At 37.9% G+C, this 17,574-nt stretch overlaps 1 protein-coding gene across 1 annotated transcript in view; it reads right to left on the bottom strand.

The window, feature by feature from the left end:
* Nucleotides 1–17,574, bottom strand: part of LOC104406102 (laminin subunit alpha-2-like) — a gene marked incomplete at its 5' end in the record, with an annotated part of 129,938 nt that overhangs the window by 27,588 nt on the left and 84,776 nt on the right. The window contains 4 exons of the mRNA XM_010014993.1: nucleotides 401–581; nucleotides 4,769–4,875; nucleotides 9,564–9,775; nucleotides 16,040–16,126. Of these exons, the coding sequence (XP_010013295.1) occupies nucleotides 401–581; nucleotides 4,769–4,875; nucleotides 9,564–9,775; nucleotides 16,040–16,126 (587 nt within the window). The remainder of the gene's footprint in view (nucleotides 1–400; nucleotides 582–4,768; nucleotides 4,876–9,563; nucleotides 9,776–16,039; nucleotides 16,127–17,574) is intronic.

The raw sequence follows: 17,574 nt of genomic DNA, 5'->3' as shown, positions 1-17,574 counted from the left end.
GGGTTTTTTTCCCTATTCATATCCCTTCAAGCTAATGTGATTTGGCAAGCACCCTTAATCAGCATTCTATGACACCCTTACCATAACTAAGTTATAGGAACCTCATAGAAACTTTTTTGGCAGAAATTACTTGGAGAAAAGGACATTCCGGTTCCTTCCAAATGTGGTAGATGAGCCATTAACTGAGCTTAAAACTGCAGGAATTGCTTGGGTCTTCTCTTCTTGCCAATCACCATCCTTGCTAACTGAACTATTTATGAGATTGTCTATGAAAATACCTACGTGTCAGGAAAATTTGTTAGGCAATCCAAATCTAGCCCATCTAGAATCTTAGTAATAAATAAACAAAAAACCACTCCAAATAAATAAATCTGCAACTGGCTGTAAAGAATTTACATACGAGTACAGCCTCCTTCTTCAAAGTTGTAAAATCCATGAGCACAGTGGTCACACTTCTTTCCTGTCACTCCAGGCTGGCAGTAACACTGTCCATCTCCATCACAGTCGAAAGACTTGGAACCAAAAGAGTTGCAGTTGCAGGGAACACATCCTCCTGAAGACTGTAAACCAAATGTTTCAGGCTGCCACAGAGAGAGGAAGAACAGTTACTACATGGAATGATTACTAGGAGAACAGAGGAAAAGCTGAGAGTGTAGCGAAATCAGGGTGGTTCTTTCCTCTTCATCACTGACATTCTGCTCTTAACAGCAGTAGCTGTTGCTACATTGCTACATTGACTTGTAGCAATAAAACACTGTGGCAAGGGCACTAAATACCCTACACCGCCGAAAAACAATAAAGATTTCCGAATGTTAACTGACGTAACAGGCATCTCTCAAGAGGTTATATTTCTGTAAGTACAATTCCCACAAGGAATGGAATGTATGTCAGTGCCATATACAAATCCTGTGTCTCAGTTGTAAGATGATGTCAGGCAGAGTTCGTTGCTAAGAGAGTGAACTGAAATTCTTAGTTATGAATGGAGATTGATTCAACCAGAAAGTCTCTGAACAACTAGATTTTATCGCCTCTGACATGGGGCAATGTCTGTATACAGTATACTGTCACTGGAGGGCATTTCTTTTGAATGATATTTAAAAATAACTTTAGAAGAACATATATATAACGTATTTGTGTACAAGACAAGCAAATAATGGGAATTCTCTGTTTTTAAGATCAAACTTCTGTCTTTGCGTTAGGTCTAAGACTATGACAGAAATGATCAATAAGCCTCTGTTCCTCTTCTCTTTCCATTCTTTGCTTTCTTATTTGCATTGAATAAAGTTTCTACAGAACCGGTAGATGTTATCAACTAAAGTAATAAATTTCCTCCTTAACTCCATTAGTGGCTTGCAAAAAGTATACTTGTAAAGAAGGGAAGATATGTGCTCATTTATAATACGGAATTCTGCACAAAGCTTTTAAATCAACAGACCCCATGGGTTTCACTGCACCAGCTAACAGAGGCTCCTAGGGGCAGATCATACTTGATATTCAAATTCTGAACTCAGTCTTGAGCTGAAGTGACTTAAAATTGGAGTACATTTCTGCCCTTTTTTCCAGGCCTGATTTTCAGAGAACATTGAAATCCAATTACATAACTATCAGACTTCACTAGGAAAGCAAAATGTTAAAAATGAGATACTAAAAAAGATCACTGCTGCTGAACATAAATGGAACGAAGTGGAAAATATTTACTTTTACAATGTGCCACTGTGTGACCCAGGCACGTGGTACTAGATTTTTTTACCTAGCATACAACAGTACTGATTTTTCAAGTCAGTGGAGCTGCACTGATGTACATTTTACATGGATTTGTTCCACAGTGGAACACTTAACCAAGAGGTGAATTCCCAGAGACTTCAGGTTTCCATGTGAAAGTCCTGAAATCTGATCTCCGAGGCTAATACTTAAGTTCCATATTCTCATAAAGAAACTGCATATAGGTATCAGAATACAGGACTACATCTACGGTCAGAATTTGGCCTGAAGAATCATATGAACCTGGGTGAAAGTTTGATTATACATATGATGAAGAAGTACACTAAATTTCCAAATTCTATATTGAAACGTTTTGCCAATTACATACTTCTTCAAAACATGGTATATGAGAGAGAAAAAAAATACTCAAACTCATATAATTAAACTCCAAGTTTCAATTAAATATACTGTCCACCTATAAAGGTTTCTTTTCCACAGGAAGAAACACGGAAATGTGAATATGCAAAAATCTCAGGAAGACATTCAGATTAAGGCAGTGAAGTAACCAGTGCACAGCATGCATCTCAGTTCTCAATAACAAGTTTGATAGGATCTAATAAATTCTGTTTATAATAGTGAAAGCAAGAAAAAGTCTGACAGTAGCACTCCACACAGCATGAAAGAAGAAAGGATCCCTAGCATGCTGGGTTGTATCCTGTGATGAGCTCTGCACAGTCAAAGACATTTTGATCAGCCATGCAAACCCCCAAGATGAACCCCCAAGTTAAGCCCTCAGCAAAGCTTGTTTACACACAGAAATTCTAAGAATCACATTTAGAACAAGAGATAAAATCCTGGGTGTCAATGAGGAAATAAGATGAATTTTCTGAATATATTCTGACACACCATATTGTGTCCCTGTATCAGTGTGTATCAAGTGTTTGCGTGGGCAACACAGTTACATAATGTATGTTAAATGGGTAAAAGCTCATGTTCTCCAAGGGAATCCATACGAGCAAATATGGCATGGGTCCCGGAGTCTGGCTGAGGAGAAGAAACTACAAGGGACTTTCTAAATAGAGTGTGGTAACTGTGGAGGTTTTCAGTTGCAGGGGAAAATTCAATATTCCTAAAGCACTGCTCTGTTAGAAGCAATTGCACCATAACTGCTTCATTTTAGAAAGTTGTTTTCTTGGTATGTGATAAACAATGAACACTTCTATCATTTTGGGCATCACATTCAAATAATGGGCACTTCACCCAGTTAAAAATGGCTCAGATAACTGGCCATATTCACTAATAAGGACTTTTAACATCAGTTATGTTTGATATTTTAAGATTAAATCTTAACAGTTTGCCTCTGGGGCTGAACCTTCTCGCAAACTCCTTAAGCTTTTGGCTCTTGAATTATTAGAAGAGGAAGTGTCCTGGTTTCAGTTAAAGCAAAACTGGAAGTCTTATCCTGAGGAAGGCCATGAAGATCCAACTGATTCCACTGACATATAGATACATCACCCACACATTCTGTGCATACTCCTGTTGATGGTGCTTCTTTTGGACTTATTCTAGTATTTGACTTCAGGCCTATAGTGTCATTTGCACTATGAGAAGCCCTATGAGTGGGGAAGTATCCTAAAAAGCTGCCCATCTTCTGCGCCTCTCTATTTCTTGATAATTTCGTATATTGTAGCAGGCCTATTTAAAATAAATATTTTTTAAAAGCCTGTGAGAGCTCCAAACACAAGCAAGTACAAAACTTCAGCCCATGCAATGCACACAGTTTCCAATTACCAGCGGAGCAGCCCGGTAAGCACCCCGTGGGCACCCACTGGCACTGCTGACACCCCATCTCCGAGGAGGGACTCGGATCTGCTGACTGCTTCGTACATTTTCTTTCAATTTAGGCACCTGTCTGCTGATTTCACAGCGTCTGCCCATGAATCCTGATTTGCAGGTACATCTTCCTGACATATCACATTGTAGTGACATGGATCCTAAAGCACTGCAGCCACAGGGTATACAAAACAGCTTTTCTGGGGCCCAGAAGTAGCTGGGCTTTAAGAATGAAAAGGAAACAGTTAGAAAGTAAATACAATGAAACAAAACCACATAAAAATATATAGGAATAAAATAGCAGTAAACACAGTAGTAAACAAGGATTAATTCCAATCAACTGCCAATATTGTAATAACAAGCTATTTGCTGTGTACATTATGCAATCTGTGCAAATTGCATTAATACCAACTATTTTTCTTTGAACAGACACCTTAAATACTGTTGAAAATAAAAGTGCAAGAAAACAGCTTCAGAAATTATTCAGTTTTAAAGGGTAAAAATGATCCTTGTGATTTCTGCAGAATTATTTATGTGTTTTAAATTACACACACCCAGAGGTGTTCTAAGGACACAGGCCTAACCCACGAGTCCGTAGGCTGAACTAGAGAAATGTGCTGCCAGCTATAATGTACTCCTTAGCAGCCTGAAGAAAACTCTATGAAAGTTTTTGAAACACTGTTTTCTGCAGCGATTCATGAGACAGCAAAACAATGTCAAGGCAAAATACTTTCGCCAAAAAAAGAATACATTATTTGGACAATACAAGAAGAAATCCTAAGAACCGCCCCCCCCCCGAAAACATAAAAGCAGAACATTGACAGTAGAAGTAAACTAGCATCCTGCTTTTTTTGAAAATCAAATGCTATCAGACATTTTGCAATTTTCTTCATAGAGTAATTATCCCCCAGAGCTGCAATATTTTTAACTGATTTATTTATATCAAACATTCAGAATATAAATTGTTTATACTATATATAAAAATGTACTGATATGCATAGTTAGGCTTAAAATACATTCACTCCATGCAATGCAACCTGCTGTGTTTTGTTCTAGAAAAGCTTTAGAAAACATTTAAAACCCAACCATTTTACCTTTCTGTATATAAGAACAACACATATACGCTCTTTAAGTAAAAAATGACCAAAAAGAAAAACTTGCCAAACCCAAATGATATTTAGTTATGAGAAGCAGGGATGAAAGCTGAAATGAAACACCATTTCTTGTCACTCACCTTGCAGACATCACACCGGCGCCCAATCACATTGGCTTTACACTTGCACTGGCCTGTCCGAGAGTCACAGATCTCTGAGAAGGAGCCATTGATGTGACAGTGACAGGCTGTTAGAGGAAGAAAAAGGAGCTGTCAATGTCTTTCCTGAAGCTAAATTTAATAGCCAAATTTTTACAGTGCAGCTTTTGCCACCCTGAGATATTCAGGAAGGCAGGCCTGAGCAAAGCAGGAGTGTCACTCCCATACAGTAACAACACACTTTAACTCACCCATATTAATGTGAAAATTTGCTACACGTTATTGCAGTGAGAAATTTTGCCTCAAGTTCATAAACAACTTGTTTTATATGATGCTCTCAGATCAAAATAGGATGTTTAGGGCACATTACTGAGTACATGTCCTGAAACTTGTAATGAGCAGGGTGGCAATGAGTGAAAAAAAATAAAGGGTAGAGACACTACACAGGGTCCACACAGAACGTGGGTACGGCAGGTGGGAGTGTTACTGCACCACATACTGGTCTTGCTACCCTGGGGTCCAGCACGTGACAATGTCACAGGCAGGAAATATTGGCAGCCTGAGGCCCCCTAACCAGGTTTCCTCCAGAGGACTCACTAGAAGGGACAATAACCTCTTCAGCCCCCCTAAGAGCTGTTCCTCACAGGCAGCACCATTGAGTACAGCTGAAAAAGAGATCAACCATTATTTGCTCCTGTGGACCTCTGTCTCAGCAAGGGCATCACAGTTCCCAGAGAAAACATACCCAGCCTAAAAATGCTCTCTCTTACGGTTTTAAAATGGCTATGAAAACTAATTGCTGTTTCTTGAGGAAAATAATAATGCTTTTGGCTTCTAAATTCTTGTATTTTAGGGGAAAATAAATTTTGGGGATGGTTTCTATCACCCTTTATGGTCTTCAACCACGATTCTTTTGGTATGCAGAGATTAGGAAAAAATCCCTGTAGCGCTCACAGTACAGAAGAGGGATGTGATTGATGTCACAGGGACTATAACCATGCAGTCACCAATTCCATCAGCATGAGCTGGTTCCTGTGCATCCGCTTTTTCTTCCCCAGAGGGGAATGAATCCACACCCAATCAATCTACTCTGTAAGCCAGGGCTCCAATACACGTTTTGCTTTCCTGCAGTACCCTGACTGTGTTGTTTTTCTTTTTCTCAACCTGACAGCTTCACTTTAAGAAACGTTTAAGAGTCCCAACAGTGAACACATGGTGGACACATACTTGCATGTCATAAGGAGCCATTTGAGACAAAGCACTTATAGATTTTCTATATATAGACTATTACAACAGGAGCTTCCTCATTACTTTATTGTACTTGCTAATTTATAATTTTTAATTTTAAATTTAAAGGCCTTTTTTTTTTTGTTTTCTTTTTCTCCCCATTTTTGAGGTATTCTGCAAAAGTTGTCTTTTTTTTTAAAAAAAAGCAAACAGAAGTGACATTATGGCTTGCCAGTCTGTTCATGGCATTATTTCTCCAGTGTCTGCAAAGATGTCTCATATTCTGATTAAGTAACAAAAATATGTTGGGCTCTCATATCAGTCTGGTAACACCTTCAGAGGTTTTGATCTCTTTCTGTTTTGCAATATACTTTAAAAATGTTTACATTTAACGTTTACATGTTTAATGTAAACATTTTTAAACACTTCTGCTATAATTAACATTGCTTCTCTTTTCCTTTTACTCGCATTTTCCAACACTGAATCCATAATTTACCTCTTTCTTCCTGTATACAGCCTTCTTTACCATAATATTCTTGTCAACACTCCAAACTGTACACAGTGATGAGTATCACATATATATGTTTTAAGTATTTTTCTAATTAAAATGGTCAGCAGTGAAAGATGATGAGAAAGCTCAGACTCAGCAAACTACAATTCTCAACACAAATTAACATTATTTCACCAAATATTTTGCCAGACCTCAAAAAACAAAGTCAGTCTTATTTGAACCATTTTGCTTATCAGGCATATGACACCATAAAAATAAAAAAGAAAACTTAACACTGATTTTATAAACATGTGACTTTGTCCTATTTATATTATATATTACTGCAAATGGCATACCATGTATTCTTAACTCAGCCACAGACAAAAATCATAGAATGGTTTGGGTTGGAAAGGACCTTAAGATCAAGGAAGTTGTGAATGCTCCAACCCTGGCGGTGTTCAAGGTCAGGCTGGACAGAGCCTTGGGCGACATAGTTTAGTGTGTGGTGTCCCTGCTCATGGCAGGGGGGTTGGAACTAGATGATCTTAAGGTCCTTTCCAACCCTAACTATTCTATGATTCTATGATCTAGTTCCAACCCCCCTGTCATAAGCAGGGACACCTTGCACTAAACTATGTCGCCCAAGGCTCTGTCCAACCTGGCCTTGAACACTGCCAGAGAGAGATGACGGAGTGCAATGCAGTAGTTGGGAAAATTTGTAAGTCAAGACTTTGATTGTTTTCCTTCGCTCTAGCAGTATGTGCATAGAGTAGACACATATAGTCAGGGCTATTCATCTAATGAACTGTTACTCAATCTGAGAAATTTTATTTATCTCACCTAAAGCCTTCCCATTTGTTCACATCTACTGGGAAAATTAGCTATTGTCTAAGTCTCTAAATGGTTGCTATAATACAACATTGCCTTTCAGAGAAATTTGTCTTAATTCTCTTGACCCTTCATTGTCTCTAAATTTGTATAAGTATTTATAAGTGTGTATTTATAATCAACCTACACACTTACTCTCTTCCAATAGTAGTACCTTACACACAGGCACATAGGCACACTTGAGTATTTGCTTTAATTCATGTCATGTCACTTAGCTCTATTACCATCAGCACAACCTCCAAGTATTTGCTGCAGCACACTGTGCTGTTTTGCAACAAAAAACAACCTACTAAAATCAAATCAAATAAGCCCAGGACATTTGCTCGTTATTCTTAGATTTATGATTTTATACATATTCACAAAAAATTCAGAGATGCTATAGTGACATGAAGTTGCACTGTCATTTGAAATGGTTAATGCACATGACAATAGCACTCTACTGAGAAAGAGGAAGAAACATTTCAAACAATAATTTGAAAGCAAAATTCATGCTTTGCAATACTCCTGGATTTGGCTTTTTAATAAGGAATGAAATTGAAAACAACAAAGTAAAGGCACAGTCCCTCTGATGTTGTAGCTGCAGGGCAAACTTCATGGAAGTCTGCAAAGGAAATTATATGCAAAAAAGAAAACCCACATGAAAGCCAGAGAGTAGATGAATACAAGGTAATGGTGAGCACAAGGCTATGAATACATTAGGGGGCTCTCTTTGACAGTGATACTAACAACAAAAACAAAGCTTGTAATTCTACACTAAATATGTATTTAATACTTTTTTTTTTAATTGTATGTTTTCTGAACTCTCGTCATACTATATCTTTTTCTCAGCAGTAGCCGCCACTACTAGATTTGAACTAGAAATGTTTAAATCAACAGTCATACCAGTGTCTCAGGAATAGAGACAAGCTACTGGAATTTTTCAAATACACTTCTTTTTAAATCACGTCACAAACTTAACACCTTAACTTGTATGACATCATTCATCCCAAACTGTTAACTTGTGCAAGGAATCTATGTCAATGTCCAGCTTTTATTCAGCATTGCACAAAATAAGTACAGAAAGCATTTATACAGGTACGTGTCTGCATCATTATTTATGACTTTATGTATATCAGGTTTATTAGCCTTAGATGAGAAACCTGCTGATGTTCTGCATCTCAGAGTCTTAGGTGGTCCAACAGAACTTAATATTTTCACTGTCAAACTGCAAGCCACTAACAGAGCTAATCCTGGAAATGGATACCAGTAGCTCAGACTTCCATGCATGCAACACACATGCTTGCAATACTGCAGAAGTGGTCCCTGTGTTCCTACACATGCAGCAGTAAGACAATGGCTCAGCTCTTCTACTTTCATAATTTTATCCTGATATAACACCTTTGTATTCAGTAGAGTTATTCTGCCCCATTGCTGCATTCTGAATTATGCCAGCAATGGCTCAGAGAGAGACACCAACTCCTACAGAAGCTAAAGCTCCTGTTCCTATCAAATCTTCCATCTGCTCTCAATGATTTCTTGCAAGGGAAGTATGAGCTGAGGCTGATACTTAAACATGCCACCACTCAGCTGAGAAGTGGTAGCTTGCTGCAGTGCTGGATATCTTCCTTCAGAGCACCTTAGAAAAACTGTCAGCAGATTTCAGACTCTGCTTTGCAGGAAGTAGGAGAATCTTGCCCTGTAAGACGCAGCAGCTCCCAACACTTACTGAGGATACATAGGAAGGAGGGAGGTCACAAATGCTACCAGAGTTTGGCCCCTCAGTAACTGAAATATCACTCCCTCCTTTCAGCACCATTCTTGCTACTTAATGGGATTTTCCTGGATCGCTTATGGCGTTTATAGTGAATCATTTAATTTATTTGTATTTATTTTTGTAGCTCTGACATTTACTATAACCTTTTGTGTTCATGCAATGTTCTACTCTCCCAGTTTTTTTCCATGTCTACTTCATTACTGCTTCAACTACAGCAGGAAGTTTTTTAATAGGTTCTTCTTTCTATGTACTTTGAAGCCTCCCTTTCCAGGTGCAGATGCAAGTAAAACACTATTATTATTAGAGGTGCAAGTACACCGTATCATTCTCCTACTCAGACAGAGGCACAGTCTTCCTCTCACAAACATGGTTATAGGATAGATCAATACTGTCAGGAGTAGTAAAAGTTCATTACTTACGTTGACAGTTCCTTGCGTCAAGAGCATCACCAAAATATCCATCAGCACACCTCTCACAATATTGGCCTGTTGTACCTGGCTTACATATCAGGCAAGCACCAGACAAGCTGTCACAGCTGCCAGGAATGGAGAAATCAAGGTTGTCATTACACTGGCATGGCTGGCACGATCCCCCTGGTATTAGTGGTTGTCCAAAATAGCCTTCTGCACACCTAAGGTAAAAGACATTGCCAGTTAGGACCCTTAAATAATCCTCTTATTAGAAACATTTAAATTTGTTGCCTCACTAGTCACCAAAAATAATTTGATTTTCTTTCAAGTATTTCTTAAGTGTCTTTTTTCTCCCTCCTTCTCCTTTTTAACAACACTGTAGACACAATACCAGCTGAAATCCTGCCAGTTCTGCTAGTAATTAGATTTCAGTGGGAGAAAAATCTTGTCACTGGCACTGAAGACGAGACAAAGCATAGTAAGAAATCTGTCTGTTGGCACACTAGAGGAGGGGGATTGGATTAGATGACCTTAAAGGTCCCTTCCAACCCAAAGTATTCTATGATTCTATGTTAGATTGGCTTTGTATTTTAGTACATTATGCTCAGATGTTCTGTGCTCATTTACCAGCAAGCTTGATGATTTTTTTTTATACCCTCTACCTTATTCAGTTTAGAAAAACAGGTTTAGAAAGTAATTCAGACATAAATTTGTTCACCTAACAAGATCCCCCTCAACTTGGCCTTCTGCTGATCTACTGCATGGTCAGAGATTTTTAATTAATGGACTGTTAATCTCTGTGTTTAGGCTGGTTACAAAAAGAGTGCTCATTATTACATGTACTATGTTGGTGTGGACTATACCTTTCATATTTTAACAGAGATGCTTAACTATATCACCTTCTTTTCCACCTTGCCCACCAGCAGTTTCCTGCGAGTACCACGTAAAACAGGTTAGTGAATCTGCCCTAAGATGAGTGTATATTTAATGCAAATTTCTACTCATCTCACAGCCTATTTCCTATTTATATTCAGGTCTGCTTTCCCTTTCCATTATGTTTTCTCACACTTCACAGAAAGAGCAACTTGTAGATAGTGAAGAAAAAGAAGAAAAATTGCCCAGTTCCAGCTAATGAAGTTATTCATGTGCATTTCAGATGAACTCCAATTAGTGTAAAGAAAACAGAAAGTACATAAAACACATTGTGCAAATTAATGTTTCCTACTATTAGAAAGTTGGTTTGAATGCAGTTCTAATGTACATCAATAACCTCTCTGCTTTGTAATAGTACTGGATGATATGCGCAAGCAAGGATTTTGTATACCATCCTAATATGCAAAGGTCCACTTTGTTTTCACGCTTGTCCCTTTATGCTCATCAAGTTTATCCTTCTCCTTGCATCCAGAATAGCTCATGAAACTTCCAACTAGATCCTCAACAAAGCCATCTAAGCATTTATTAAGTATTATTCATTATCATTAGCAATGATTATAAAAATTGATAACTGAGACTAGGGAAGAAATTATAGTTGAATTTCATTGAACAGTTTTTTGTAGTAAGATGTCACACAAAGTAGGATTTTTTCCATTCTCTAAAAACACCCACAATGCAGACCATAGATGAATAATATGTATAATAGTCCAGTGGTTTGGGTGCATCTAAGCACTCAAGAACATGGGTAAAATATTCACAATCTAGCCCACTGTGCTTTACTCCTTTAGCATAGCCTTCTCTCACAATTACCTCCTCATAGCAACAACACATCAAAGCCTTGTCATTAGAATAATTCAGGCATTTTATTTTCAGAACCTGTCACAAATGTAGCCTCCTTGCATTCCCTGCAAAAAAAGGCACTTTTTTTTTTTTTTTTTTTTTGTTATATAGTGGATATATCATCAACCACAACAGGCTGATTTTTAGCTTACTTTTGCCAAAACAAATTGGCTTTTTTTCAGTGATGATATCTCAGTTTCAAAGGTCAGGAATGTCTCATTAATACATGTACCAATTAATAGGCATGTTTTATCAGAGCCAAAGAATAACTGGATAATTTATGCAGTTATCTTATTTTACCTAAAAAAGATGATGTCTGAAGTTCACCCACATTTTGCGGAGATCTTTCTTACTTATTACTGGCATATTTGTCATAAATCTGTATCTTTTGGTACTACTAATCTATTTTACTTCATTTAATGTGTATTAATTTTCCTCCTTCTCTTTCATTTAAGGGTTAGTTCTGTGTCTCACAGAATTTGCAGAAACTTAACGAGCAGTTCACAGAAAAACACGCTCCAGGGATTTGTGAGAAATGCACTGCTAATCATTTCCTTCTATTAATAGCAGGACACCCTGATAACTCTGTGCATTCTCATCATTTTAGACTTCGCTAATTAAAATTAGCAAAACCCACCACCATCATGTAGCTATGTTCTACTTATACACATACATAATCTTGAATCCAGATTCAAGTTGATCCTGAAAGTAGAGATAAACCAGTTAAGCTTAAAAGAAAACCGCGTGCATGTAACTATGTGTAAATTCTTCCACTTTTCCTCCCACTTTTCCTGAAGTTGCAGGGGAAGATTAAAAAATGCACTTTCCCTAATTACATCTTTATTCCCTTAAGGTCATTTCTACTTCAGTTACTCTTCTCAGATTCAAAGCATCACATTTTTTGAAAGATTTAAAAAAAAAAAAAAAAAATCAACCAAAACAAAACAACCCAAATTATAATTTACATCTATGTACTACACGAAATACGTATTTAAATAAATAACTGCTAAGTGCAACGGAACACCACTGAGATAAAAAATAAAGAAAAAAAGGAAGAAAAGCAGTGAACAAAGGTTGTTTCCATATTTTTCTTTCTTTTGTACTCACCTTTAGCCTCAAATGCCGGTATGTCTGTGACAGACACTTCTTATTTGGCATAACTGGTGACAAATACAGGGCCACTATATAAATGTATATGTATGCGCACTGGGTCTGGCTGTGATGGAGTTAATACTCCTTATAGCAGCCTGTGTGGTGCTGTGTATATACATATATATATACACAAAAACACAGGTCTGTTTTATACATTTCTTCGTATTTACTGGAAAAAAACCCCAAACCTTGAGACATAGTTAATCTAGGCTGCAAATCCAAACACTTTAAAGTCTGGAAGTTTTTACAGTTGCTTTTAAACATACGTGCATTCAACCTGTGCACAAAATTGGGCAAGACTCATGTGGAGAAATGGCTTGTGAATGTGAGATGGCAGTTAAAAATGTTAACTCGGGTGCAGGGCACAGATGTTATTCTTGTATGACCGACTATAAATCTTGCATTTTCTAGTGTCAGAGTGCAAGCTGTAAACGATCCTGCATAAAACACTTGTACCAAGTCTCCTGAATGTTTGACCCTTTTCCCATCAGCACTGAAACACAGACTTGCATTTCTGGCACTAGTGAAAGAATTATATTAGCTAGAAGGAGCAGCAGGTTGAAGCCAAGGGACCCACAAGGGACTGTGGCTGGTGGCACTCTGTGCTAGACCTGAAGAATGGGGATTGGGAGAGGAAGGAAGGACATAACCTAGCTTCACCCTTTTCCTCACACTTAAGTTACACGGATCTCTCATCTCTTCTTCTAGCAGGAAAAGGTTACTGGCACCATAGTCGTAAATGAAGGAGTGCTACAGAAGAAGCAAGTCTCTCACCCATTTTTTATTTTCTTCCCTAAAACTCTGTTCTCTAACCTATATCAAGACTGTGTAGCTGGAAAATGCATATTACCATTCTGTAAATGTGGTGGACTCAAGTCTTTTGACATTCTCATACACCCTTTCTATGGAGTTAGGAGAGTGTCTGTCTACTTCATATCACTTGGGAAAACAAGTAAAGGAAGAACATAATTCTAATTTACTGTGGAAAAGGATTAAATGGGGAAGCTGGGCTTTTTGTACAATTACAGGTATGTGGGATCTCCCAACACAGTGTATATCTGCAATTATTTTGATGGTGTTATGAGCTGGACAACTCAGAACATTGAGCAAGTTTGGCAACATTTTCCTGAAAAGTTCAAGTGAGAGAAGTAGAAATTTTTTATATATTTTACAACTCAGATGTGTGTGTGTATATATATATATATATATACATACACACACAGAGATCTTATCTCCCTAGAGGGCAGACAATTTTGGAGCCCAAATAAGTACAGTTCTGCATATGCTCACTTCATCGTAGTACATCATGATAATTTAGGACTGTTCAGTTAATGAATCATGTGACTCAGATCATTAGTCACTTCGCAGTTGCTAAAATGAAAGGGAACTTCAGGTAAACTCTTTTAGCAATTACACAATGACTATTAATAGCAAAGGGCAACATGCTTCTTCCTGTTCACTATTATTGACAGCTGTTTGCGTTTCCAAGCAACTTGCTACAATTAAAAGCAAATAGTTCCATGAGCATTGGAATTAATCGCCTCATTTCCAATAGATTTATATCTCATTGTTACAAGGCTAAGGGCTGATTATTTGCTGCAGGATGTTGCTATTCAGCAGAGAGTAATCCCTCAGGCAATAGCAGTGCCTTTTCCTTGCCCTGTGAAAATTTTCTTACGGACAGAACATTTAATAATCTCTCTCATTCTTTCTCTCTCTCATGTATTCTCTGCTGTCTAATCAGGTGTGAGTATACACAGTATTCTCCCCCTTAGTTGTGAGGTGTCCTGATTTATTAACCTCTATTCAGCCACTTTATTTAATAAAAACTTCAGGAACAATTATCATCTTTAAGACCTCCTATCATTCTGTCAAATTTGGTTGAAACTGACCTACAATTTGAAATATCTTTGCGGGCAGTCAGCCAGACATGCACAAAAAGATCACACTACCCTCATTTCCTTAGGAAATCAGGCTAAAACCCAAGCCTGCCACTTATTCAGATTCTGTCCTACTCTATCTACAGCCTGTGCTCCACTCAGAAATAGCACTTGTTGCTAATGGAAGCTGTCAATGACATGGCATTGACAAACTGCCACCAAAGTGCTCTTGATGTGATTTATTCCTGCCATCATTAACTTCACAGCCCACTAGCTGAAAGAAGGCGATGACTTCCAAGACAGACAGGAAAAGACAGGCAGAAATAGCACGCAGCAGGAGCAGACTCAGTGATGATGGGCAGAAACAGGTGACAGCCTGTACTCTTCCTTTAGGACAGATATATCACAACAGGGGGTTTAAAAGGAAGTAGTTGTAAATGTAAATTGGAAAGACAGGACTAGAGGGCCATTTACAGCGTATGGTCAGGTTCCTGCTTTACTGGTTGGTTCTTCCTTGGTTCTTGCTTTTCCTCATCCCAGCCTGAATAGTGTAAGTTTTCATTCAGAAGCCTTACCTTTTTTCGGAGTTTATGATGGAAAAAGCTGTGAGCAGCTCATGGAAGCGCAAAATGCCAAAAGCCTATTAAGAAACAAAAGTGCCATGCTTTCATGGCCTTTCATGGGGTAAATAATTCTAGCCAGATGTTAGTTATCAGGCTTCCCCTGTTCCTCTTACAAAGGTGCCATTTTCAGGGTTACAGGGGACTGGGATCATGGAGCCAAAGCCAATGCTGATTCATCACAACATCCAAACAACTAGCAGAGGTACCCTGGCACACCAACTGCTCCTGAAAGCTGTTCCATCCATGTGAAATCCCAAGGGACCAAAAGTGAGCAGACACAGTGATGATATTCCCTGTCAATGCACTCTCACCTGCTGTGGAAGTAGATTCCTGGGAGCTTAGCACCAACACTCACACTAGACTTCTGTTTCATTTAAATTTTCCATACAATCCTTTCAGAGAATAACAGGATAAAAGAATAGGGGAGAACTTTCTCACTACTAACATGTCACTTGGACCTGTCATAACCAAAGACATAGTAGACATAATTTTTATTTGTCTTTTGTATAGGTATTAATAACTGTAGGAAATATATATCGAGCTTTTCTATGTATTTGACAAAGAAAAATTATCTTCTTTGTCATTAAAACCTAGCTTGTTCGTTCTACTTGCTAAATAAAGACTGCAGTGGGAAACTAGAAGCAACAAAAATGTAAAATCTTCTTAAAAATAACTGAAATAAACAAATGACTTATTGGGAGAACTGTATTTTCACTGCATATTAACTTCTCTAAAAGAGACGTCAGTACTTTATTGCATATTTGATTCACCATGCTCTAAACATTCAAATGACAAAAGAGACAAAGTAATTATAAAAATGTCAAGACAGCGACAGAAAAGCTAGAGGAATCATTTTTAAAAAAGACTTCTCAGCAAATGCTGCGTGGAAGCTTTGTACTTTACCATAAAGTAATAAAGCAAGCACTAGAAATATACAAAAGCATGGACATAATATCAGATGAAGAAGCACAGGAAGTAATAAAAAGGTAGAACAGTTCCATGTGATCAATAGCTTTGTTTCAGATCTCATATGGTTAAAAGCATGGTGCTTGCTTACCTTTCACAGCGTGGTCCCACGTACCCTGCTGGGCATTCATCACATATTAATCCATGACTTCGGTCAAAATGGCATGTTGGGCTAAAGCTGTGTTGTTGATATTGGGTAAGAAGAGGGACAAAGAGGAAGCATAATGAAAAGATGGTTAGCCGCATAGCTCTCTTCCTACTTCTGACATTATTAATTTGCAAAACAGTGCCCAGGCAAAGTGATTCTGGTCTAGGACATGGGGTTTAAGTTTGACTCCAGCAAATTGAATTTGGAATGACTCTGCTATTTCTGTGACACTGAATATAGAGTAACGGATGGCAGCGTCCCAATAGCCTGTTATTATGGGACTTGAGCCTGCCACTGCGTGCTCTGGATACCATTAGAAAGGCAGGAATGTACAGCTGTTCGTTTGTGCCCTTGAGGGCCTAGCAAAATGAGCTATGCCATAACGCAGACTCTATATAAATCTTTCCGAAGGACAACTGATTTGAAAGCTCAGTTAGCTTTGTGTATAATCAGCTGTGAAACAAGCCAGTGAACAAGAAAGGGGAGGGGTGAAAAGGGAAATATCTGGTGGTGCTTCCCAGAGAGTGCATTTGAGTATATCAAGTGCCATTGACCTGAAGCAACAGGCCAGACGGGCGCACTGAAGTTTAAGAATAGCTTGCAATGTAGAAAGGTTTACCTCTTTGCTATGCTCTACTTATTTTTAGCTGTTGGTGGGGGTTCTTTTAAATATAAATAAGGATACCACAGGCATTTACAAGCTCCACCTCTCAATGTCTATGTTTACCTCGGAACAGTTTAGTACTTTGCTTTCCATATTCTTTTCCCCTTAAAACACTTTTGTGAGGAAACCTCCTGACACTCTAAAAGATACCTCACAGAAGAAGAGGCAACCTGTTCTTCTGTCATTCTGGAATGATTTTTAGAGACAGATACATATGAGCACCTTTATAAGGTCTCATCAAATAATGGTAAACAATTCTGTTTAACCAAATAGAAAAAGAAAAAAAAGAAAAAGAAAAAAAGAAAAAGAAAAAAAAAGAAAAAGAAAAAAGAAAAAGAAAAAAAGAAAAGGAAAAAAAAAGAAAAAGAAAAAGAAAAAAGGAAAAAGGAAAAAAAAAAGAAAAAAGACAAAGAAAAGAAAAAAGAAAATAAGAAAAAAAAAGAAAAATGGGCGCAGGTGCATAGTGGGGTGACTATTCACAACAGGAAAACAAAGTACCTGTCTGAAAAGACGACACTACACTTATCTTTTGTAAATTAGGAAAACAGAAGTTGAGAAGGAATATAATTGCTCTAAGATCAGAAGGAAGATACATTTAAGATAAAAGTTCAGGCTACAGTAATAACAAATTGACGTAATCTGACCATGGATAAATTAAAGCAGGATATAGGATGAAAGTTGCTGGAAAAGAGGAGGTACAGGGAAGACAGAAAAACCTTATTAGTATCATGTAACATGATTACCTGCTGGTGACTGGACTCCACTTCTCCAGAGTCATCGTTCCTATGATCTGACATCAGTTATTCTTTATTCT

This window comes from Nestor notabilis, unplaced genomic scaffold, assembly GCF_000696875.1.
Source record: "Nestor notabilis isolate BGI_N333 unplaced genomic scaffold, ASM69687v1 scaffold5860, whole genome shotgun sequence".
Classification (NCBI taxonomy): Eukaryota; Metazoa; Chordata; class Aves; order Psittaciformes; family Psittacidae; genus Nestor; species Nestor notabilis.
The sequence above is the reverse complement of the archived record's forward strand: the minus strand, read 5'-3'. Positions and strand labels throughout refer to the sequence as shown.